This window comes from Bufo gargarizans, chromosome 1, assembly GCF_014858855.1.
Source record: "Bufo gargarizans isolate SCDJY-AF-19 chromosome 1, ASM1485885v1, whole genome shotgun sequence".
In the NCBI taxonomy this organism is placed as follows: Eukaryota; Metazoa; Chordata; class Amphibia; order Anura; family Bufonidae; genus Bufo; species Bufo gargarizans.
In genome coordinates this window covers 64,359,604-64,384,861 of record NC_058080.1, presented here as the reverse complement: position 1 = coordinate 64,384,861, position 25,258 = coordinate 64,359,604, and the positions used below count along the sequence as shown (strand labels likewise).

General features: G+C 43.8%; 1 protein-coding gene across 1 annotated transcript in view; it reads left to right on the top strand.

Moving 5' to 3' along the window:
- Positions 1–22,854, top strand: part of SH3TC1 (SH3 domain and tetratricopeptide repeats 1) — a 52,781-nt gene extending 29,927 nt beyond the window's left edge. The window contains 7 exon segments of the mRNA XM_044295869.1: positions 1,327–1,507; positions 5,913–6,063; positions 9,715–9,837; positions 12,874–12,909; positions 12,911–13,025; positions 14,486–14,682; positions 21,983–22,854. Of these exon segments, the coding sequence (XP_044151804.1) occupies positions 1,327–1,507; positions 5,913–6,063; positions 9,715–9,837; positions 12,874–12,909; positions 12,911–13,025; positions 14,486–14,682; positions 21,983–22,225 (1,046 nt within the window). The 3' untranslated portion in view covers positions 22,226–22,854.
- The last annotated feature ends 2,404 nt before the right edge of the window (positions 22,855–25,258 follow it).

The following is a 25,258-nucleotide window of genomic DNA, read 5'->3' as shown; positions in this document are numbered from 1 at the left end:
AGTCAGATGTGGATCCAAAAAATACAAAAAATAGACCGACAATTCTCATCTTGTTTGTATCCATGCTAAGAATAATTTCTTAGAATTCTTTTCAATTCATCCAATTTGGCAAAGAAGTAAGAGAGTGAGAGAGAATGTTAGTTCCGCAGTGGAACACAGAGCAGTGATTGATCAATTTCAGGATTTTCTGGCAGAATTTTTTGCCAAATGTGAGGGCACCCTAAGGCTGGTTTCCCATCTGTGGCACAGCTCTCCGGCAGGCTGTTCCGGTAGAGAACAGCCAGCCAGATAGTGAACCTGACCCCATTGACTTCATTGGGATCCAGAGGAATTCCGGCAGCTCCACGGCAAATATGCTGGGATTTGGCAGGCCAAAAACCACTGTATGCAGTGCTTTTTGTCTGGCCGATTCCCAGCATTCTCTGCCGGAACAGCCTATTCCTTATAAGTAGTGCCTAGTAGGCGTGAGGAGTCCTATAGTCCAGGTGATGCTCCTCTGGGTTTGTAGGAAAAAGATATGCAAATTAGATTTCCTTTAAAAAGCAAAAGTCAATGCTCAAACAGATCTTGACGCATAATAATGATATCATCTGCAGACAGCTGTTTCAGGGTGATTGCCCCTCATCAGTGCAGAGCAGAGAGATACGGCTTAGCTAGAAGAAAGGCCTTGGTCAGGATTCGGGGGGTTCTATTTCTCCTTATGAAGAGTGCCTAGTAGGCGTGAGGAGTCTTACAGACCAGGCAACGCTCCTCTGGATTACTGGAAAAAAGGATATGCAAATTAGCTTTATTAGGGAAGGAAAGCTAATTTGCATACCTTTCTCTCTCTCTTTTTCTTTCTCTCTCACTCTCTTTAAAAAAAATAAAAATCTATCCAAACGAATCTGAAGAATTTCTGATTCTACCAAATGAGAATAAAAAAAAAATTGGGTTGAATTTTTATTCTAACGAGTCAATTCGCTCATCACTAATCCATTCGTATGGTTGATTCTATAAGCTGAATTAAAAACTGCCACAAAATGTACATGTGTGATTGCAACTTTATAGCAAATCCACAGGTTTAATGACTGATAGTTGTGGATCCTACCACTGGGATCTTTAACTATCTAGAGAGCAGGAGAAATTATTAATATGGGAGTACCCCTTTAAATTCTGTTCAGTTGGTCCTAGTTAGGCATTCACAACATTCCCTTTGAGGACATACATAATGGAATCATCAAAATCCCTGTGTAGCTGTATCCTCAAGGTGGCTGGCTTCTGTGGCTACACTTAATATGTTTGTTCAGGCTTTTACTGATGTATATGTCTTCTTATGTCTTCTGACAGGTCAGCTTCGTGCCGTCCAGCTCCTGTGTCATTTTTACAACACACTTGTAGTTAATGAGGCTCAGTGCATCATTTATAATGAATACCAGCTGTCCTTAGCCAAGAAAATGTCTGACAAAGTGTTGGAGGGTCAAGTGCTTGAAACAATTAGCCAGCTGTATCTATCTTTAGGTACTGAAAGGTAAGTGGGGCAGTAAGGGTAAAAATAAATACAGTATTTCGGTGTAATTTATTATCTATGTGATTGTGATGATCAATAGTGGGGATGCCGTTGTAAATCTGTTTGGTGAGAAATGTTTGGTCAAAAATCTCTGATCTCAGACTTCCAATCTTGAGACTTGGGTTCCATGGGAGTTCTGTTGGAAATAGGAAGGATTCCGTGTTTCAAGACCCTTTAAATGGTTTCTCCGTTTTAGACATTTCCTACTTAATGGAAGAGTTTCATTGACAATAAGCCGATCACAAAGCATCGCCTTGCTGGAATCCCCAGTGATCAGCTGCAATCTGTTAGCAAACGTGACGGTACTGTAAGTGTTTAATTTTCCCACAGTGCCACCACAGGTCACAAAGCGTTGCGCATCCATTTACAGTGGATATGAAAAGTCTACACACCCCTGTTAAAATGTCAGGTTTCTCTGATGTAAAAAAAAGAACTTTTTCCACCTTTAATGTGACCTATAAACTGTACAACTCAATTGAAAAAAAATAAAACTGAAATCTTTTAAGTGGAGGGAAGAGAAAAAAAAAACCTAAAATAATGTGGTTGCATAAGTGTGCACACCCTCTTATAACTGGGGATGTAGCTGTGTTCAGAATTAAGCAATCACATTTAAAATCATGTTAAATAGGCATACACCTGCCATCATGTAAAGTGCCGCTATTAACCCCAAATAAAGTTCAGCTGCTCTAGTTGGTCTTTCCTGAAATTTTCTTAGTCGCATCCCACAGCAGAAGCCATGGTCCACAGAGAGCTTCCAAAGCATCAGAGGGATCTCATTGTTGAAATGTATCAGTCAGAAGAAGGTTAAAAAATAATTTCCAAGGCATTAGATATACCATGGAACACAGTGAAGACAGTCATCATCAAGTGGAGAAAATATGGCACAACAGTGACATTACCAAGAACTGGACGACCCTCCAAAATTGATGGAAAATACGAGAAGAAAACTGGTCTGGGAGGCTACCAAGAGGCCTACAGCAACATTAGGATCTGGAGCTGCAGGAATATCTGGCAAGTACCGGCTGTGTGGTACGTGTGACAACAATCTTCCGTATTCTTCATATGTCTGGGCTATGGGGTAGAGTGGCAAGATGAAAGCCTTTTCTGACGAAGAAAAACATCCAAGCCAGGCTACATTTTGTCTCTCAAAAGCATGAAAGCATGTGGGAAAAGGTGTTATGGTCTGATGAAACCAAGGTTGAACTTTTTGGCCATAATTCCAAAAGATATGTTTGCCGCAAAAACAACACTGCACATCACCAAAAGAACACCATACCCACAGTGAAGCATGGTGGTGGCAGCATCATGCTTTGGAGCTGTTTTTCTTGAGCTGGAACTGGGGCCTTAGTTAAGCTAGAGGGAATTATGAACAGTTCCAAATACCAGTCAATATTGGCACAAAACCTTCAGGCTTCTGCTAGAAAGCTGAACATGAAGAGGAACTTCATCTTTCAGCATGACAACGACCCAAAGCATACATCCAAATCAACAAAGGAATGGCTTCACCAGAAGAAGATTCAAGTTTTGGAATGGCCGCGCCAGAGCCCAGACCTGAATCCGATTAAAAATCTGTGGGGTGATCTGAAGAAGGCTGTGCACAGGAGATGCCCTCACAATCTGACAGATTTGGAGTGTTTTTGCAAAGAGTGAGCAAATCTTGCCAAGTCAAAATGTGCCATGCTGATGTCTAATTTTTTTTACATCACAGAAGCCTGACATTTTAACAGGGGTGTGTAGACTTTTTATATCCACTGCATACCACAGAGCTGTCTATGAAATTCAGGACAGGATAAGAGAGGTCCTCCAGATTGAGAGATGTTCTTTGTAGCTGTTTTCCACTCTGACCAAGACACTGAGGATCCTGAGAACCCCCTATGCTCTATTAACTCAGAATTCAATAATAGGATATTAAATGGGTTTTGTAAACCAGACAAACCCTTTAAAAAGTTGGCACATTGATGTATAGAGTATCTATAGGTGACACTAGAGACATAGTTTCCTATGGAGCATTGCCTTCCTAATAGTTGGATCTCCACAATAATCTGTCAGCTATGAAACCCATGCTCCAGTCAATACTGTAAAAGGATATAATATCCTCCAATAAACAAAGGACTAGAGCTATTTACTTACAGTACCGTATGTGCAATTGCACCAAAACTTACAATACACACCAAAAAACACACCAGTTAGGACCCAATGTATATTAGATGTGTAGGAATAATGAGCTCAATATGACATGTTTGACTGTTAACACGAGAAGTACCGTAGTCATTTGCGGGTTAAAAAGTATGCACTTCTCACTTACAGTTAGTTCCAGAAATATTTGAACAGTGACACAAGTTTTGGCATTTTAGCTGTTTACCAAAATAAATGCAGACTCTCAGCTTTAATTTGAGGGTATTCAGATCCTAATTGGAGGAAGGGTTTAGGAATTACAGCTCTTTACTATGTAGCTGCCTCTTTTTCAAGACATCAAAGGTAATTGGACAATTATCTCTAAAGCTATTTAAGGGATTGTATAGCTATTCCCCCTATTAATCCATCATCAATTAAGCAGGTAAAAGGTCTGGAGTTGATTCCTGGTGTGGCATTTGCTTTTGAAAGCTGCTAATGTGAATCCTCAACATGTGGTCAAAGGAGTTGGAGGGTGGACAATGGAAGTGAAACAGACCATTATTTGGCTGAAAAAATGAGAAATTCATCAGAGAGATGGCCAAATCAATAGTTTGGTACATTCTGGTAAAAAAGAGCACACTGGCGTGCTTGGAAACTCAAAAAGGCTTGGATGTCCATGGAAGACAGCAGTGGTGGATGATCGCAGAATAATTTCCATTATGAAGAAAAACCCCTTCAAAACATCCACCCAACTGAAGAACACTCTTCAGCAAGTAGGTGTATCGGTATCTAAGTCTACCATAAAGAGAAGACTTCATGAGATCAAATACTGAGGGTTCACCACAGCTTCAAAAATAGAAAGGCCAGATTAATCTTTGCCAAAAAACATCAAAAGAAGCCAGCCCAGTTCTGGATAGCATTCTTTGGACAGATTAAACTACCAGAATGATGGGAAGAAGAAAGTATGGAATGGCTTGGAGCGGCTCATGAGCCAAAGCACACCACATCCTCTATAAAACATGGTGGAGGCAATGTGATGGCATAGGCATGCATGGCTTCCAGTGGCACTGGGTCACTAGTGTTTATAGATTATGTGATTGAAGACATGCATTAATTTTACTCGCTTATGACAAAACTTATGTCACAAAGACCCACAAGCAAGCAACAACTGAAGACAGCTGTAGTAAAGGCCTGGCAGAGCATCATAAAGGAGGAAACCCAATGTTTGGTGTTATCCATGGATTTCAGACTTCAGGCAGTCATTGACTGCAAAGGATTCTCTACAAAGTATTAAAAGTAAACATTTTATTTATGGTAATGTTAATTTGTCCTATTACTTTTGAGCCCTGAAATGAGGAGGCTTTGTAGAAAAATCGCTGCAATTCCTAAACGTTTAACAGGATATTTATGTTCAACCCCTTGAATAAAACCTGGAAATCTACTGTATACTTTAATTGCATCTCAATTGTTTCATTTCAAATCCAATGTGGTAGCATGTAGAGACCAAATCATGAAGATTGTGTCACGGTTCAAAAATTTCTGGACCTAACGTTACATTTGTCCATCAAGTTCTACCAGTGGTGAGGATATGGATAAAATAAAAGGGACAGGAAGATTTTAGATATTTGTTTCCCCATATTGATCCTGAGGAAAAAACAAAACAAAACAAAAAGGTGCCATACTGTCTGTCCATGGATTGTGGTGACATTTTAGGCTGAGTTCACATCACCAGGTAGCTTTCCGTTCTTCACATCCGTCAGAAGAACAAGAAAAAAAAAACTGATGCATCCTGAACGGAATGTTCTCCATTCAGAGTGCATTAGGATAAAACTGATCAGTTTTTTTTTCCAGTATTGAGCCCCTGTGACGGGAACTCAATACCGGAAAAGAAAAACGCTAGTGTGAAAGTACCCTTATGAACAGTTTGCATTAGTTTGTGTCACTTCCATCAAAGATCCCTGCATGAAGGACTTTTTCTCCCATCAAAAATAACTGATCTCTGACAGAACAGATACAAACTGATGGTCCAAAAAAATCCAAGTCAGTTATTTTAAGTGTAAACTGATGCTACTTGAGAACAGATTATGCTCAAAATAAAGGATCCGTTTCTGCTAAAAACAATTTGTTCTTCTGACAGATCAAAAGTAACGGAAAGCTAAATGGTGATGTGAACCGGGCCTCAGTCAATCTTTGGCAATCTAGAATTTATTTTTCTGTCATATCTGAACACTGCCTTTTGTCGTTGGTCTAGAGCCTGTAGATCGGCACTGGAATATACGAAAAGAAGTCTGGGCATTTTTATTGATCTTCAGTCTAAAGAGAAAGAAGCCTGCGCTTGGTTAATGGCTGGGAAGATTTATTATATTCTGGACCAGAACGAACTGGTGGATCTGTATGTACAGGTATCTATATATAACATTAGTAGGTATAACATGTATTGAGGTCTCCAGAGATGAAAGATGAAACTTAGACTATGGTCTTCACCTGTAGCGATGACACCACATATCGTACGTATAAACGCCACGGTAGTAACCACAGTAGTAAGGCTGATCGACTACTTTTAATGGGGGTCAAACAATCAAACAGTGATCCAGAAGTTGCAAATTCCGGAAGAGCACCATCAGTTTGTGGTACATCAGTGTTGGATCCTGTTTTCTCGGCTATGGTGTTTGAGACTTATGTTCCGGCTATCCATAAGAACATGAAATAATTGGACTGGGGAGCTTCACTACACCCCCCCCCCCCCACCCCATCCTCTTTCTTGAAAGGGATTCTCTGCTATTTACATATTGATGGCCTATCCTCAGGATAGGTTATCAATATGAGATGGTAGGGATCCGACTCCTGGCACCCTCACTGATCCGCTGTTTGAGGACCAGCTTACCGAGCACAGCGCTGCCCATTTGATAGTGGCTGTGCTTGGTTTCTCCGCTCAGTCCCATTCATTTGAATGGGACTGACTCTGAGCTGCGCCTAGGCCATGTAACCAATGAATGTTACGTCACTAGCCTAGGAAGCGGCATAAGTGCACACAGCGGGGGATCAGTGGGGGTGCTGGAAGTCAGACCTCCAACGATCTCATGCTGATGACCTGTCCTGAGGATAGACCATCCATATGAAAATCCCTGAAAATAACTTTAATGTCCACTTGTTACTGTGTCCCTGTCTCTGAAATCCATTGTGTTTAGTCATTTAGCGGCTCAATATCCGGCAGTGTAGTACGGTAGTTTAACCCCTTCCCGACCTGTGCAGTACTGTGGAAGCAAGCAGCTAGTTAGCAAGAACTTCTGTATTATTATAGTATTATGGTCCAGCAATGGTGCAGGCTCAGGAGCTGTACCCACACCATCACTTGCAGGTGCCAGCTGTATTATACAGCCGGCACCCTTCTCTCACTGCTGGGAACAGTAATAACTCTGATCCCAGCAGCTCAATCCATTAAAGGGGTTATCCAACCACAAAAATTCCCCCCCCCCCACAATGCCCAGACTCTTCACACAGATTGTACTTACCTCGCTCCCCGCCCCCCCATCCTCATTGCTTCTGATGCCCAAACGGCTGCCGTTGCATCTCGCAGCATGTTTTGATCTGAGCGACGGAAGGGGCAGCCAATAGCAGGCTGCGATGCGGACGAGCTTTCCCCATCGCGGCCTGCAGCGGAGGCCATGCGAGCATCAGAAGCAATGCGAGTACCAGGGAATAAGTACATGTGTGAGGGGTCGGGCATTGGGGAAGGGCGCATTTTGGGATTTGGGTAACCCCTTGGGTAACATTGATGCTGCAATCAATGTTGACCATTTCATCTAAGGCCGCTTTCACATCTGCACTTTTCATTTCCATTCTTCTGCTCCGCTACAGGAACAGAAGAACGAAAATAACGAAAGTTCTGGATTCGGCTGAGCTGAAGCGAACGGAACCTACGGACCCCATTGACTACAATAGGATCCGTTAGGTTTCTGCAATAGAGCAGGATACGGGTATACGCTGATGCCAAATTATGCAATGACTGGGTCAGGTGTAGATGACAGTCTATAGTTTGTTCGTGACGCCAATTGCAGTGTGTGCAGGGTACTATCACAGGGCATCCCAAGGTCTTATAACGCACGTCCCAGGTTAGAAATGCCAGAGTGGTGTAATGTCCTATAATGTCTCTGTATGGTGATGATAATGGTGTCTACGGTGTCTCCTACCTGGTACGGCTGGACTCCTGGCTCACTTGCAATAAATTGAGTGTAGTGATAGTAGGAGTAATAGAGGAATTTTGCAGCAGAAATGATGTCCAGACCTTTAGATGAAGTTCAAACTTTTCTTTACTGAAGATAACTTGAATCCAAACAGAATACAGCTTTGGTCTTTGGTCCCAGCAGGTTTTGGCAATGGTTGTCAGGAATAAATCTTCTGCACTATAAATCTGGAGCTTGCAGGATAAGACGTCTGCTTAGTAGCTCTGAAACTGTGGCAGGAATGTATCTTCTGCGCTTCTCTATACTTCTGCTTTGTGGAGACAGACTAGCTGAGGAGGATATGGCTTCTTCTAGGACTCTGGACTTACTCTCTCAGATGATTTCTCAGGGAATGCTTTCTTCCTGGAATTCTGGAGATTGTCTGCTTTCTTCTCATCCAGCTGAGGCTGCAGTTCTCAGTCTGGGGAGTTGATCAATGTCTCAGCCGAGACAAGATCCTGTCTTTCTTTCCTATGCAGGGGATCTCCTACACACACACACACCCTACCCCTAGCAGGGGCTGACTCTAACTTCCTTCTCCACCCAAGGTGCAAGATGTGGGAATAGTCCACACCTCCACAGAGGGGGAGCTAAGCTGGAATGAACCATTCCAGCCTAGATATACTTAACTGTAACTAGCTTCTTACCAACGCATTGCTACCACCTGCTGGTGAACATGGAAAATTACAAGGAAATTTACATTTAACATAGTTTTAAATGCACAGTTGTGAAGACATGAGCAAAATCATATCAGATGACGAGGTAAAGGCTCTTAGAAGACAGTAGCAGGGTAGAAGCGTGTCGTAACACAACTCTGGGGTGTTACATTCCCATTCAGGAGAAGGTTTTTTGCAGTGGAGACAAAAGTCAGCTACAAAACTTCTCCTGAATGGAAACCTAACGGATCCCATTATAGTCAATGGGGTCTGTAGGCTACGTTCGCTTCAGTCAAGTGCCAAATTTTGTATATTTTTGTTCTTTTGTTCCTATAACAGAGCAGAAGAACAGAAATGTAAAAGCACAGATGTAAAAGCAGCCTAAGGGGTCTGAGAGAGAGTCACTCTCCCAATCCATTGGCCCCAGCCCCTCAATGCCAAAGGGTTTCCATGGCTATCAATGGCCCCCAGGCCTGCTGTGTATGGAGACCTATGAGGTCCTGCCTTTGCTGTAACTAACATAATACATTGCTATACAGAATTATTGCATTCTGGTATATTTGTAATATAACTTATATCGGATGAATGCTTGTTCGTCACCTATAGGAAAAAGTAAAAAGAAAGTTAAAAAAGTGTTTGGAAAACTAAAAAATAAATCCCTTTTTTTGTAAACGCCTTTATATGTGTAAGAAAAAACATTAGTCCGTATCTCTTTGTCCGCGACTCATGCAAAACAATAAAATAATCACATTATTTTTTTTCCCATTTGGTAAATAAGAAATAAAAAATGTCCAAATTGCTGTTTTTTGTTCATACCAGCTGCTGAAAGACACAAAGTAGAGTTAAAAAAGTAGAAACTACCCCAAAATGTCACCAATGAAAATTACAACTTGTCCAACAGAAAACAAGCCCTCATACTCCTCTGTTGACCATGGATTTAGGTTTTTACATTATTTCTGTATGGACCTGTGTACTGAGAACGGTAGACAATTGTGACCCCCTGTAGATTTCAGTAGAACATAATTCATTTCTGTCTATTACGTATATACAGTATGTATTATATATTATGCATTTTATGTACCGTATATAGTGTATGTATTATGCGTATTATGTATATAATTTATATTATGCATATATGATGCTGGAAATGAATGGCGAATAATCTTCTTCCCAGGTCGCTCAGAATGTAGCTCTATGCACGGGGGATCCACAGCTAGGCATGCAACTGTATGAAGCTAGCGGAGATATATTCTTCAATGGAACCAATGACAGAAATAAGGCGACAACCTTTTACAGGGCAAGTATAAAATAATGATTGTATGAAGTGCTGCATATCTGGGAGTATTGCTAGTTATGGATTATTTGTCTTGCTGATTCCTAGAAATATCTTCTGCTATGTATTAAAGCACGACCTGGCCAGAGAACAGCAACCATATATTGGAGAAGTGTTTTTTTCCTCTGAAGTCCATGTGGGTTATAGAGACAGTAGAGAAAGTCACTCCTTAAGTCTTAAAATAACACACCTTTTTGGCTGGATGCAATTGCAGGATGGCCTTCAGGAACTCGTATTTATCTAGGACAGTGATGGCTAACCTTAGCACTCTAGCTGTGGTGATACTACGACTCCCAGCATGCTCCATTTATTTCTATAGAGTTCTGGGAGCAGCCAAGCAAGGGGGGCATCTTGGGAGTTGTAGTTTTACCACAGCTGGAGTGCCAAGGTTAGCCATCACTGATCTAGGAGGTGGGACTCCGAGAGGTGATCAGTGAGAATATATGGCAAATAGCGACACCATGGGTATTACAGACCTTCCTTCCTCAGCACAGGTCCCTCAATCATTGATTTGTGTATTCCCATGTTTGTAAGGCTTTTTATTGAGGGATTATAGCGTTGGTCCTCCTCAGTCACTATTGACAAGTTTTATTTTCAAGTTAATTGAGTTTAATAGAGTAAAACCTCTCTAACAAAAAAACACCTCTAAGAAGACTGCCTCTAGACCAGATTTTCTGTGACAAATGTTTGGGTCTATCACATACTAGATATATTTTCCATCTTCCTTGACCGGACCACTCTTCTAAAAGACCAATGTAATTCAAAGCAATTTTTGGTGTTTATGTCATGGAGGTTTCTTCTGGGAAGGCTTTCTACAAGATCTTGGAGAGTGTCTGTGGGAATTTTTGCCTATTCATCCAGAAGAACATTTGTGAGGTCAGACACTGATATTGGATGAGAGGTTCTGGCTCACAACCGCCGTTCCAGTTCATCCCTAATGGTGTTGAATGGGGCTGCGGTCAGGGCTCTGTGTGGCCAGTCTAGTTATTCCACATTAAACTCACCCAGCCATGCCTTTATGGACCTTGCTTTGTGCACTAGGGCACAGTCATGCTCGAACAGAAGAGGGCCTTCCCCAAACTGTTCCCACAAAGGTGGATGTATACAATTGTCCAAAATGTCTTGGTATGCTAAAGAATTAAGATTTCTCCTCAGGGTCCTAAGGTACCTTGGCCAACCCCCTGAAAACAACTCCATAGCATTATCAACCACAGTGAGCAAAGCAAGGTCCATGGTTGGTGAGTTTGATGTGGAAGAACTTGACTGGCCGCACAGAGCCCTGACCTCAACCCCATCCAACACCTTTAGGATGAACTAGAATGGAGATCGTGAGCCAGGCCCTCTCCTCCAGTGTCTGACCTCACAAATTCTCTTCTGGATAAATGGCACAAGTTCCCACAAACACTCTCAAAAAATCTTGTAGAAAGCCTTGCTGTTTTAGCTGGAAAGTGGGGACCAATTCCATATTAATGCCTATGGATTTAGCATTAGATGACATAAAAGCTCCTGTAAGTGTAATGTGTAGGTGCCCCAGTACTTTTCTCCATATACTTTATAAAACATAGATATAGATAGATGTCATGATGGAGAAAATTCACATTATTTTCTTTCATAGTACCTACAATATGATTATTATCTTCGGTGTGCATATTTTCTAGGTATTAAACTCTCTGGCCAGGAGGGGGAGCTAAAGCCTTTACTATACAATCCCTCTCTACTACAGTACAATGGTAATCCTTGCACATTAGGAATGAGCTCATCAATTCATCTCATTAGCAGGAGCTCTTCACCTGTGGCGACAGCCGGGTGGCGGCGCATGCGCAGTCGCTGCTCCTGCGCTGCTACTCTATTTGTCTATTGAATCCTAATGGCTGACAAATAATGAACCATCCATCAAATCATTAACCCTTTCATGACCGGGCGATTTTCCGTTTTCGGTTTCTATTCACCTAGGTGTATAATGGCTTTTTATTGCGTTTTTATACTGAAAATTTTTTTGCGGGGCTATCTGTACTTTTCAGTGATACCATTTTGGGGTGCATACGACTTTTTGGTCACTTTTTTTGACAATTTTTTTGTGGGAGGAGTAGCGACCGAAAAATGACGAATCGGCCATTTTGACTTTTTTTTTTCCGTTTCACCATTTTCCGTATGGGAGTAAATTATTTATAGTAATAGTACAAGCATTTTTGCACACCTGGATACCTATGATGTGTTTTATTTTTATTTATTTTTTCCTTGTGGGGAAAAGGGGGTGATTAGAATTTTTATAAAAAAATGTAATTTAGAAGAACATTTTTTGGTACACTTTTTTTTTAATAGTTTCCATAGGGAACTATAACAAGCACTCATTGGATTGCTTTTCTTATAGACTCCAATGCATTAGGACTTTACTGTGTTTCTATGGAGCCCTGCCTTAGGTAGGGGCTCCATAGAACTGACTATGCAGGAACCTCCTGTCACACAGGGGGGCAGGGGCTGCTGCTAACAAGCTTAGGCCAGGGCACACCCTGTTTTTCACGCGCTTAGATTGCTTGCTGAGATTGACCATGGCATCTGAAGTATTAAATTTCCGCGATCGGCATTACCACAGGTCGCGGACATTAGCTGCGGGTGCCTGCTGTATGAAACAGCTCCGCTCAGGAGTGGGTGCCGTCTTTAAAGTTCTGACCTCCGACGTAAGGGGTTAAAAAAGCGAATTTAGGGGAAAATTCACTTAAAGGGGTTTTGCTATTAATGATGTAAAAATTTAAAATCATGCAACTAGTGGCAGTTAAACTGAACACGTTTTGACCGGCTCAGTGAGACAGGCAAAAAATAAGGAAAAAGAACAGACAGCAGGTGGCGCTATACAGATACATTTTATTGAATAGCTCACTGGCTATACAAATTTTTTAATTACATGCAATTACAAAAGTATTCAGCTCCGGGTGCTGGTTTGAAAACTGTAGAATATGTTTTGTGACACAAACCCTTACTGATATGCAATTTACCCTTCAGGACTGCGCCCTGCCGCTTGCCGTGAAGACGGAGAACTGTGACAGCGGAGCTGCGACTGTGCAATAAACTCACAGAGCTACTGATGAGCATGAAGAACTACCAGGAAGCACTGGAACATGCCAAAATGGCGCTGGCCCTGAGTGTCAATTTAGGTATCAATAAAATATGTTTTATAGCAGCTCTTCAAAGATACGAAAAAAATCCTTCCAGATGTTAGGACATGCTGCCGAGGCTGAAATCACATCAGTCTGGCTGTTTAGCTCAGGGGCGTAACTAAGGGTCCATTCACGCGTCCATAGTGTATTGCGAATCCGCAAATTGCAGATCCGCAATACACCCGGCCGGCACCCCCATAGAACTGCCTAATCTTGTCCGCAATTGCGGACAAGAATAGGACATGTTCTATTTTTTTCCGGAGCTGCGGACCGGAAGATCGGGGGCGCGCTCCGGAAATGTGGATAGCACACTGTCTGCTGTCCGCATCCATTCCTGCCCCATAGAGAATGAATGGGTCCGCACCCGTTCCGCAGAACGGGTGTGGACACATTCACGGACGTGTGGCCCCTAAGAGGTAGCAGGCGCTACCGGGCCCGGGAGGCTGAGGGCACCCAAAGACCTTCTGCCGTATAAGAAGACACTGGTGTTATAGAAATCACACGGTAGATGGGGGGCCCTGTTACCGATTTTGCACTGGGCCCAGGATTAAGCCTCTGGTTTAGCTTAAATAATTGGATACATTTGTAAAAAAGCTGTGAGTCACATAACATCTGTACAGGCTTTCAGCCTTTAGACATGAATGTTTCAATTCACTGACACAAAGCGGAGATCTTGAAAATGATCAGAAACCGAAACACAAAGTGGATTAGAAAGCGGCACAACTTCATTATACACTTTGCACAGGATTGGCTCTTTTCGTCCAAAAACAGTGCCACACTGGTTTACAGGTTGTGTGTGGTATTGCTGGTCAACCTCATTCACTTAAAGGGGTATTCCGGTATTATGGTTAGATTAAGTTATCCCTATCTATAGAGAGTCCAGTACCCCCTGCAGCCCCTCTGAAATGAATGGAGTGGCCGGTCAGGCATGCATGTGATTGCTCTATTCATTTCTATGGGAATTCTGGAGACTTACATAGAAAAGAATTAAGTGGCCATGCGCATCTTCGACTGCCCGCTCCGTTCATTTCAGGGGGCTGCAGGGGATCGGTTGGAGTCCCAGCAGTAGGACCCCCGCCAATCTAATAGTTATATTAACTTCTAACAACTGGAATACTCCTTTAAGTGGACTGGTGATGCAATACCAGAGACGATCTGTAGGAAGGTGTGGCGCTGTTTCTGGAAAAAAAAATGTTGCCTTGTTTTTGAAATCCTGCTCAATCCCCTCAAATACCCCCGCCCATAGATATGGGGACACATAATCTGGTGTCACAATGTAGCTTGTGTTGTCATCCTAAATATGGCAGAATACTCTCCCCTCCTATGTGGTATATAGTGCTGGTCTATAGGGGGGTCACTAATCATGGTGCTCATCTTATAATTTCCACCTAGTATTCTTCTCCAGCTGCAATTCCTGAATAATAACATTATAACTCTAAGCTTGTGTGTCCTTCCAGGGAATCAGCTGAATGAGCGGGTCTCGTATCACAGATTAGCCGGGATTTACAGCCACCTGAATCAGTCAGAACTCGCAGAGCATTTCTACCTGAAAGCACTTTCCCTCTGCTCATCTCCCCTGGAACTAGAAGAGGAGTCTGTTTACTACATGAAAGTTTACCTGGTCCTAGGGGACATCATATTCTATGACCTGAAGGTGAAGACCCAAACATGTAGAGGACATCAAGTCACGTCCTTTTTCTGTGCACATTAATGCAATCTAATGTTCTCTTTTATCAACCATATCAGCCTGCAGAGAGGCTAAATGTAATAATCTTCAATAGGATAAGTGAAAAATTCCGAAAAACCCTTGTAGTCGTAGTCACCACCACCAATGTACTACTCAGATGGTGGACTGAGATGAATGACATCATGAACCTTCAGAAAAGTGTTTTTACTTGTGTAGGGAGTGTCTGCCCTTGAAAACTATAGGTCCGAAATTCTACACTCATTTATTTTTAAAAAATATATCTTAAAGGGTTTCTGTCACCACAAAGTTGCGGACCTTCGGATGCGGATGTCAGACCCCATTCAAGTGAATGGGTCCGCGATCCGCATGCGACGGCCCCGCGGTCGGTGCCCGTGCATTGCGGACCGCAAACAGTCGTGTGCATGAGCCCTTAGAGATAGCAGCAGATATGGAGCAGAGGAAATACTACAAGAAGGGCAACTCACGCAGGTAGAAATGCACGCACAAGGCAGTTTGCAGGGAAAGGACAGCAGCATCCTGGACACACAGATCCAGCATGTTTTACTGGCAAGGACATGTCCATAAGAGAAGTCTGATACTAGGAGCAGGTTGCAAACTGAACATCGGGGAGTCTGAAGAAGAGTGAAGGAGTTAAGATTGCAGACAATAATTTAGTGCAGCATTTTTTTTTTAACTCAAAATAACCAGTAATATATTTAAAAATCCTTTTCCATGTCAAATGTGTCCATAGCTTTTATAGGAGTACTCCCACAAAAAAGTTGTACCCAATGCAAATAGTAGGACAGGTAATCTGCTTATGGATGGATTTATCCAAGTGATAGGTGCTGCACTCTGATTTTCTGCATCTTACGGCTTTTACAGGGTGGGCCATTTATATGGATACACCTTAATAAAATGGGAATGGTTGGTGATATTAACTTCCTGTTTGTGGCACATTAGTATATGTGAGGGGGGAAACTTTTCAAGATGGGTGGTGACCATGGCGGCCATTTTGAAGTCGGCCATTTTGAAACCAACTTTTGTTTTTTCAATAGGAAGAGGGTCATGTGACACATCAAACTTATTGGGAATTTCACAAGAAAAACAATGGTGTGCTTGGTTTTAACGTAACTTTATTCTTTCATGAGTTATTTACAAGTTTCTGACCACTTATACAATGTGTTCAATGTGCTGCCCATTGTGTTGGATTGTCAATGCAACCCTCTTCTCCCACTCTTCACACACTGATAGCAACACCGCAGGAGAAATGCTAGCACAGGCTTCCAGTATCCGTAGTTTCAGGTGCTGCACATCTCGTATCTTCACAGCATAGACAATTGCCTTCAGATGACCCCCAAAGATAAAAGTCTAAGGGGTCAGATAGGGAGACCTTGGGGGCCATTCAACTGGCCCACGACGTCACCAGACATCAACACAATTTCTATCCGCTCCGCACGTGTTAACCTCGGCGACATGTCAATGACTGTAAACAAAGAGAAACTTGTAAATAACTCATGAAAGAATAAAGTTACGTCAAAACCAAGCACACCATTGTTTTTCTTGTGAAATTCCCAATAAGTTTGATGTGTCACATTACCCTCTTCCTATTGAAAAAACAAAAGTTGGATTCAAAATGGCCGCCATGGTCACCACCCATCTTGAAAAGTTTCCCCCCTCACATATACTAATGTGCCACAAACAGGAAGTTAATATCACCAACCATTTTATTAAGGTGTATCCATATAAATGGCCCACCATGTATGTTGACTGGTACTCAGTTTTTGTGGGAGAGCTTTTTTTACACAATAATATTCCGACTGCCTATGCTCACCACTAGGGGGAGCTTAGGAGCTTACTGCATACTGTTATAGCTTGAATGAGTGAATAGAGTGACAGTAATGCCTGTACAGCACTGCTAGTACCATGCCCGGCCATCTCTGCAGTCCCGTAGAGATTAATGGAGCAGGGAAAAACTGTATATCAGAAAATAAGAAGCTCCCATCCCTACTAGTGTTGATCGCGAATATTCTAATCGCAAATTTTTATCGCGAATATCGGCACTTTGAAAATTCGCGAAGATGTAGAATATAGTGCTATATATTCGTAATTGCGAATAGTCTAGATTTTTTTTCATCAGTAACCTCCATTCTGGGCCAATGAGAAGGCTGCAATATTTTTGTCTGAGCTTAGCAACATCCCCAGCAACCAATAGGAAAGTTGCCTACCCCTTACTATATAAGAACCTCCCTAGCAGCCTTTTTCTGCTGTTTTTTTGCAGTTCTGAGAGAAAGAGAGCAGTGTCATTGCTGTGCTCTGTGCTTTCCTCTGGATCCTATTCCTTAGGCCTCATGCACACGACAGTATTTTATCACTGTCCGCAAAACGGGGTCCGTAGGTCCGTGACCGTTTTTTCGTCAGTGGGTCTTGTTTGATTTTTGGAGGATCCACGGACATGAAAAAAAGTCGTTTTGGTGTCCGCCAGGCCGTGCGGAGCCAAACAGATCCGTCCTGAATTACAATGCAAGTCAATGGGGACGGATCCGATTGACGTTGACACAATATGGTGCAATTGCAAACGGATCCGTCCCCCATTGACTTTCAATGTAAAGTCAGGAGTCCCTTTTATACCATCGGATCGGAGTTTTCTCCAATCCGATGGTATATTTTAACTTGAAGCGTCCCCATCCCCATGGAAACGCCTCTATGTTAGAATATACTGTCGAATATGAGTTAGATCGTGAAACTCAAATCCGACAGTATATTCTAACACAGAAGCGTTCCCATGGTGATGGGGACGCTTCAGGTTAGAATATACTAAAAGAACTGTGTACATGACTGCCCCCTGCTGCCTGGCAGGTGCTGCCAGGCAGCAGGGGGCAGACCCCCTGTAGTTAACTCATTGGTGGCCAGTGCGGCCGGCCCCCCCTCCCTCCCCTGTAGTTAACTCATTGGTGGCCAGTGCGGCCGGCCCCCCCTCCCTCCCTCCCCTGTAGTTAACTCTTTGTTGTCCAGTGCGGCCGGCCCCCTCCCTCCCCTGTAGTTAACTCATTGGTGGCCAGTGGGCCCCCTCCCTCCCCTGTAGTTAACTCTTTGTTGTCCAGTGCGGCCGGCCCCCCCTCCCTCCCCTGTAGTTAACTTGTTGGTGGCCAGTGGGCCCCCCCCTCCCTCCCCTGTAGTTAACTAGTTGGTGGCCAGTGGGCCCCCCTCCCTCCCCTGTAGTTAACTCATTGGTGGCCAGTGGGCCCCCCCTCCCTCCCCTGTAGTTAACTCTTTGTTGTCCAGTGCGGCCCTCCCCCTAAAATCTCCCCCCCTATCATTGGTGGCAGCGGAGAAGCATTATACTTACCTGCGAGCTGCGATGTCTGTGTCCGGCCGGGAGCTCCTCCTACTGGTAAGTGACAGATCATTAAGCAATGCACCGCACAGACCTGTCACTTACCAGTAGGAGGAGCTCCCGGCCGGACACAGACATCGCAGCTCGCAGGTAAGTATAATGCTTCTACAAATTGCTAAGTAACCATGGCAACCGGGACTGCAGTAGCGTCCTGGTTGCCATGGTTACCGATCGGAGCCCCAGCGATTAAACTGGGACTCTGATCGGTACTCTCCGCTGCCACCAATGATAGGGGAACAAAAAAGAAAAATGTAGCAGCACCACAAAAATTGTGATTTTCCTACTGTGGTGGTGCTCGCCGTGCCAGAAGCCAGTCCTATGCTTCCCCAGATCCAGGTACAATTGAAACAAAAAACAGCAGCACTCTCCAGCCTTGATCCTTAATGCTTTATTTCACCAAGACAAATGCGACGTTTCGATCAGTGTGATCCCTCTCAAGCCGCACTGGCCACCAATGTGTTAACTACAGGGGGGGGGCCACTGTGGCTACATTTTTCTTTTTTGTTCCCCTATCATTGGTGGCAGCGGAGAGTACCGATCAGAGTCCCAGTTTAATCGCTGGGGCTCCGATCGGTAACCATGGCAACCAGGACGCTACTGCAGTCCCGGTTGCCATGGTTACTTAGCAATTTGTAGAAGCATTATACTTACCTGCGAGCTGCGATGTCTGTGTCCGGCCGGGAGCTCCTCCTACTGGTAAGTGACAGGTCTGTGCGGTGCATTGCTTAATGATCTGTCACTTACCAGTAGGAGGAGCTCCCGGCCGGACACAGACATCGCAGCTCGCAGGTAAGTATAATGCTTCTCCGCTGCCACCAATGATAGGGGGGGAGATTTTAGGGGGAGGGCCGCACTGGACAACAAAGAGTTAACTACAGGGGAGGGAGGGGGGGCCCACTGGCCACCAATGAGTTAACTACAGGGGAGGGAGGGGGGCCCACTGGCCACCAACTAGTTAACTACAGGGGAGGGAGGGGGGGGGGCCCACTGGCCACCAACAAGTTAACTACAGGGGAGGGAGGGGGGGCCGGCCGCACTGGACAACAAAGAGTTAACTACAGGGGAGGGAGGGGGCCCACTGGCCACCAATGAGTTAACTACAGGGGAGGGAGGGGGCCGGCCGCACTGGACAACAAAGAGTTAACTACAGGGGAGGGAGGGAGGGGGGGCCGGCCGCACTGGCCACCAATGAGTTAACTACAGGGGAGGGAGGGGGGGCCGGCCGCACTGGCCACCAATGAGTTAACTACAGGGGGTCTGCCCCCTGCTGCCTGGCAGCACCTGCCAGGCAGCAGGGGGCAGTCATGTACACAGTTCTTTTAGTATATTCTAACCTGAAGCGTCCCCATCACTATGGGAACGCCTCTGTGTTAGAATATACTGTCGGATCTGAGTTTTCACGAAGTGAAAACTCCGCTCTGAAAAAGCTTTTATGCAGACGGATCTTCGGATCCGTCTGTATGAAAGTAACCTACGGCCACGGATCACGGACACGGATGCCAATCTTGTGTGCATCCGTGTTCTTTCACGGACCCATTGACTTGAATGGGTCCGTGAACCGTTGTCCGTCAAAAAAATAGGACAGGTCATATTTTTTTGACGGACAGGATACACGGATCACGGTCTCGGCTGCAAAACGGTGTATTTTCCGATTTTTCCACGGACCCATTGAAAGTCAATGGGTCCGCGAAAAAAAAACAGAAAACGGCACAACGGACACGGATGCACACAACGGTCGTGTGCATGAGGCCTTTTATCCAATGACATTAGGGTACTTTCACACTAGCGTTTTTCTTTTCCGGCGCTGAGTTCCGTCCTAGGGGCTCAATTCCGGAAAAGAACTGATCAGTTTTATCCTAATGCATTCTGAATGGCGAGCAATCCATTCAGGACGCATCAGGATGTCTTCAGTTCAGTCTTTTTTACTGATCAGGCTTTTCAGAAAACCGTAGCATGTTGTATTTTTACCTCCGGCCAAAAATCCTGAACACTTTGACTGAACGCCGGATCAGGCTTTTTTCCCATTGACTTGCATTAACGCCGGCGCTGTGTGTTCAGTCAAACCGGCTTTTGCATGTTAAACCCGAAAAATTTGAAAAAAAAGTTAAAGTCCATAAATGGCGGATCCATTTTTTTCAATGCATTTTTACATTGTGATCAAAATCCTGATCAGGATTCAAATGTAATCCGTTTTCACACGTTTTTCTGGATCCGGCGGGCAGCTCCGGTGTCGGAATTGAACGCCGGATTTAAACAACGCTAGTGTGAAAGTAGCCTTATAGTTAGTTATCTCATATATATACATAATACAGATAGTTAGTGGGAGATAGTCAGTGTAGGTTATATCCTGATATAGTGTAGCTGATAGGTTCCAGTGCAGGGTGTTAGGTAGTGTGATAGGAATTACTGTGCTGTGATAGGGATTAGTGTACATACATGCTACAGACATAGTGCTGTGATGTCACAACAATACTTAGTGCACCAATCAGTAATATCTACTCAGACCTGATAAAATGTGAAGTTGCATGTATTGCGTAAAAAATATGTGCATCATTAATTGCCGAATTGCGAAAATAATGACTGGAGATCACGAATTCTAGAATTCTCAAATTTATTTTTAAGAAAATTATGCGAAAAATTAGCAAAATGTTGCGAAAACAAATATTGCCTATGCCGCTCATCACTAATCCCTACTGAGGTATATTATTAGATCTTAAAAGCGCTGTCCAGGATAGCAGAAATATGTAATATTTTAAGCAAGTGGATATTGACTAATGTGACCAGACACATCAGATAGCTGCCAGCCAAACAGCTATTCCTCCTAACACCCATCCACATGCACGATCAGGATCAGCACAAGACGCTGTCAGACACCTAGTGATTGCTCATCTCCCTTGAGAATCAATATGAAATCACAACCAACACTGCTGGAGTACAGGGTGGTCGTATCTCTGGAAACGAGCAGTGTATAATGTGATGGAAAAATGAATCCAGCCAGCAAAGGAGGCAATATGGACAATCACAATACATTAGTAAGTGCCTTGTATTAACTTCCTCTACAATGATAAATGCCAATTGCTGAAGTGAGAACAACCCCTTTAAGGAGTAAACAAAAGAAAAAAAAATACATATTTTTACACAGGCACTGATGTAATACTGCCCCCTATGGGTCAGTAGTAGAATTCCTATACAATACCTACCTACAATTGATCTGTAAAGAGGACCAGCCACCTCTCTTGACATGTCTATTTTAGCAGATTGTAATAACAAATCTGGAACATCTATTGTTCTGACTCTATATTGTGCCGTTCCCGCGAGAGGTTTATGAATGAGTTGCTTGCAGTTTGCAATGAAGGCCCAGATGGGTGTTACCAACTGGAGTGGTGTCCCTGCACAATCTGACACTGGCACCACTGATTGGATAGTGCCAGACTGTGCAGGACCACACCTCAACCGGTAACACCTAGATCAGTGATGGCTAACCTCCGGCACTCCAGCTGTGTTGAAACTCCAACTCCCAGCATGCTCCGTTCATTTGTATGGAGTTCTGAGAACAGCCAAGCAAGTGTGTATGTTGGGAGTCGTAGCTTTACTACAGCTGGAGTGCCGGTGGTTCGCCATCACAGACCTAGATGGCCCTTATATTGTAAAGTCATTCACCACTTCTAGTAGGAATAATACAGGAACGGCACATCATAGAGTCATAAGAATAGGTGCTCCAGAACTGGTATTACACGGGGAATACAGATGTGTAAAATATACTTTTATTATGAGCTGGTTATGGCAGAAATAATAATAATAACCATAATGTTAATATTCTTTATGTATATAGAGTTGGGCTGTGCTCTATGGTAACACTTCTGTGTATTGTAGGATCCCTATGATGCGGCCGGATACTATCACCTCGCCCTCGCCGCGGCTATGGACTTAGGCAACAAGAAGTCCCAGCTGAAGATTTACACCCGACTCGCCGTCATTTACCATAATTTTCTAGTCGACCGAGAGAAGTCACTTTACTTTTATCAAAAAGCCCGGACCTTTGCCGCAGAACTTAATGTACGAAGGATAAACCTCTCTCCTGGGCAGCGAAACCAGGCGCCGACTCCCATCTACTGAATGGGGGGGGGGGGGGGGGGCAGGGATTTTATTGTGAAATATTTAGTTTTATCATTTACTATTGTAAATTCTGCAAAAGAACATAAATACTGTCCAGTACTGACGCCAATTGGTGCAACCGTTTTGATTGTGTAGAAGAAAGCAGCCATGTTCTGTTCTTTTCTAATGCTGGACAACCCCTTTAATTTCTTGATAGGATGCTAGGCAAAAATATAACTCATTAGGCAGTCCTGTGCATTCAAACAAATAAACAGTAGGGGGTGCTATTATATTTTGTTATTTTCATTTGGTTGTGGCCCCCTACCTGTAGGGCCCCTGCACAGGCTGCACATATGGTGTGTCTGCCCATGATGGTAGTTGTAGTATGTACTGCATCAGGCTACATTACAGTCTCTGGTGTAAACATGATGGGGGGCATTTACTAATCTATTTGCGTCACTTTTGTGGTGTAAATAGGTCGCCAATTTTATAGCAAGCCATTCATGCGGTAAAAGTCGTGACATTTTCCCTTTGACAGCACTTTTCAGAAGTGGCGAAAAAAGAGGGAGTGCCATGGGAATAGAGAGTGGGTGGCGCAGCAGGCCCGCCACATCTATCTTTCTTTACAGCATTTTTCTGGCATGAATAAAGACTTAAAGGGAACCTGTCACCGGGATTTTGTGTATAGAGCTGAGGACATGGGTTGCTAGATGGCCGCTAGCACATCCGCAATACCCAGTCCCCATAGCTCTGTGTGCTTTTATTGTGTAAAAAACACGATTTGATACATATGCAAATTAACCTGAGATGTGTCCTGTATGTGAGATGATTCAGGGTCAGGTTAATTTGCATATGTATCAAATCGTGTTTTTTACACAATAAAAGCACACAGAGCTATGGGGACTGGGTATTGCGGATGTGCTAGCGGCCATCTAGCAACCCATGTCCTCAGCTCTATACACAAAATCCCGGCGACAGCTTCCCTTTAAATCTACGGCAGCTAGGAGGCACGTCTGGAAGATGCACCAAATATATCAGAGGCGTGCCCCTCTCATATAAATTTTATACATAAAAGGGGAAATCAAGACCAGTGTACAATACTCTGACCTTGATAAATGTCCCACGCACACATCTTGGGCAGCAGACAACAGCATGCACAGTACAGACACTGAACAAGCAGGGGCTACAGTCAGAAGTTCTGCACCCGAGGGTTTGGACAAGGCAGAAACAAGAATCCACCTCTGTATGTGATCTGGGAAGAAAACTGGATTTGATCAGTAGAAAAGTACGACCTCGTGCATACACCTATTTTACTGTATTGCAATTAAATTTTTTGGTCTCCAGGGGGCAGTCATGGCTTTTAGGTTTTTTGGATAAGAACTTTCATCACATGAAACTTTAAGATGAAACTAAACTACACATACACAGATGTCATTCGCATTTGGAAGCCTCTCAGTGCATTGCACTGGACACATACCTGAGCCAATAGAACCAGTGGTGCACACATTTAGAAGAACTGATGGAAAATGTAGATTTTTTTTGTTTTTGTTCTTCTGCCCTAATGAAAATGAATATGTAACTTACGACAAACTTCAGAAACAAAGGGGGACATTTATCATGCTCTGTACGTCAACAAATTGGCCTCAAGAAGTCGCCAGGGTTGACCCACAGAATGGTTGAGCAAAATTTTTCAACTTTTTGGGGATTTAGAGACCCGCTCACCACTTTTTTACAAAAGGTGGGCAGAACAGGCAAGGAATGGGTAATAAAAGGCAGTTACATCCAGTCCAGCATATTTATTATAATCTACGTCCGAAAACTGGAGTAAATTATGGCGGAAATTTACACCAGCTCCCTGGCGAGGGGTGTGTGTGAAGGAACTTAAAGAGGACCTTTCACTACTCTACAAACTAAAAACTAACTAGATCAGTGGGCAGAGCGGCGCCCAGGGGTCCCCCTGCACTTACTAGTATGCCTGGGCGCCGCTCCGTTCGCCCGGTATAGGCTCCGTTGTCTGCGCTCCCTCTGACTGATTTCTTGTAGGAGGCGTGTCTCTTGCTGCACTGCTGGCCAATCGCAGCGCACAGCTCATAGCCTGGCTATGAGCTGTGCGCTGCGATTGGCCAGCAGTGCAGCAAGAGACACGCCTCCTACAAGAAATCAGTCAGAGGGAGCGCAGACAACGGAGCCTATACCGGGCGAACGGAGTGGTGCCCAGACTTACTAGTAAGTGCAGGGGGGACCCCTGGGCGCTGCTCTGCCCACTGATCTAGTTAGTTTTTAGTTTGTAGAGTAGTGAAAGGTCCTCTTTAATGCAGAGAGCACTTAACGATGACGCTCCACCTTCTTGAGAACTTGGCATGTTAAAACTTGATATTTACCCAACCCCTGATAATAAAAGCCCCACAAAAGGTAAGTTTGTCCTGCTGTCCCCAACCACTGCCTAGTGCTATCAGAAATTTAGCATGGCCAGAACAGGTGATAGACTCCCTTTACATGAGTTATCCCACAAAAAGTATTACTATGCAGCGAGTAAGACATTTCAAATGAAATTTTACTGCAATATATGGTATATACAATAAAAAAATTTGCACTGTAATTTCCCCGTTCAGGCCAGGTCTAAAAAAAAGGGCGTGGCGTGGCTGGGGAAGAGGATGGGCCGGGGGGCCCATCTCATTTACCATTTTCTATGCCTGTTTTAGGCGTAGCAAATGATCTTAATGTAAGACATCTAGGAAGCTGTCTTACATTTAGCAGCGGCGCTGGATACGCTGAAGTTATGTAGTGGCCGGTGCATCATCATAACTCCGGCGGATCCACCACCAGGTATAGGGCTTATTAAGACCAGCATCTAAAATTCTAAAATGTTAGTCTTAATAAATGTGCCCCATAGTCTGTACATTACATTTTCATCTCTGGTAGCACCCCCTGTTCTGGTACACCACCTTCTGCATTCCCAGGTGGACTAAGCCTCTATCCTGTACTGTGCCTGTGCTGGATACTGAAGCACATGGCTCCATGTGATCATTTAGGAGAAGTTAGGTCCATGCCTGA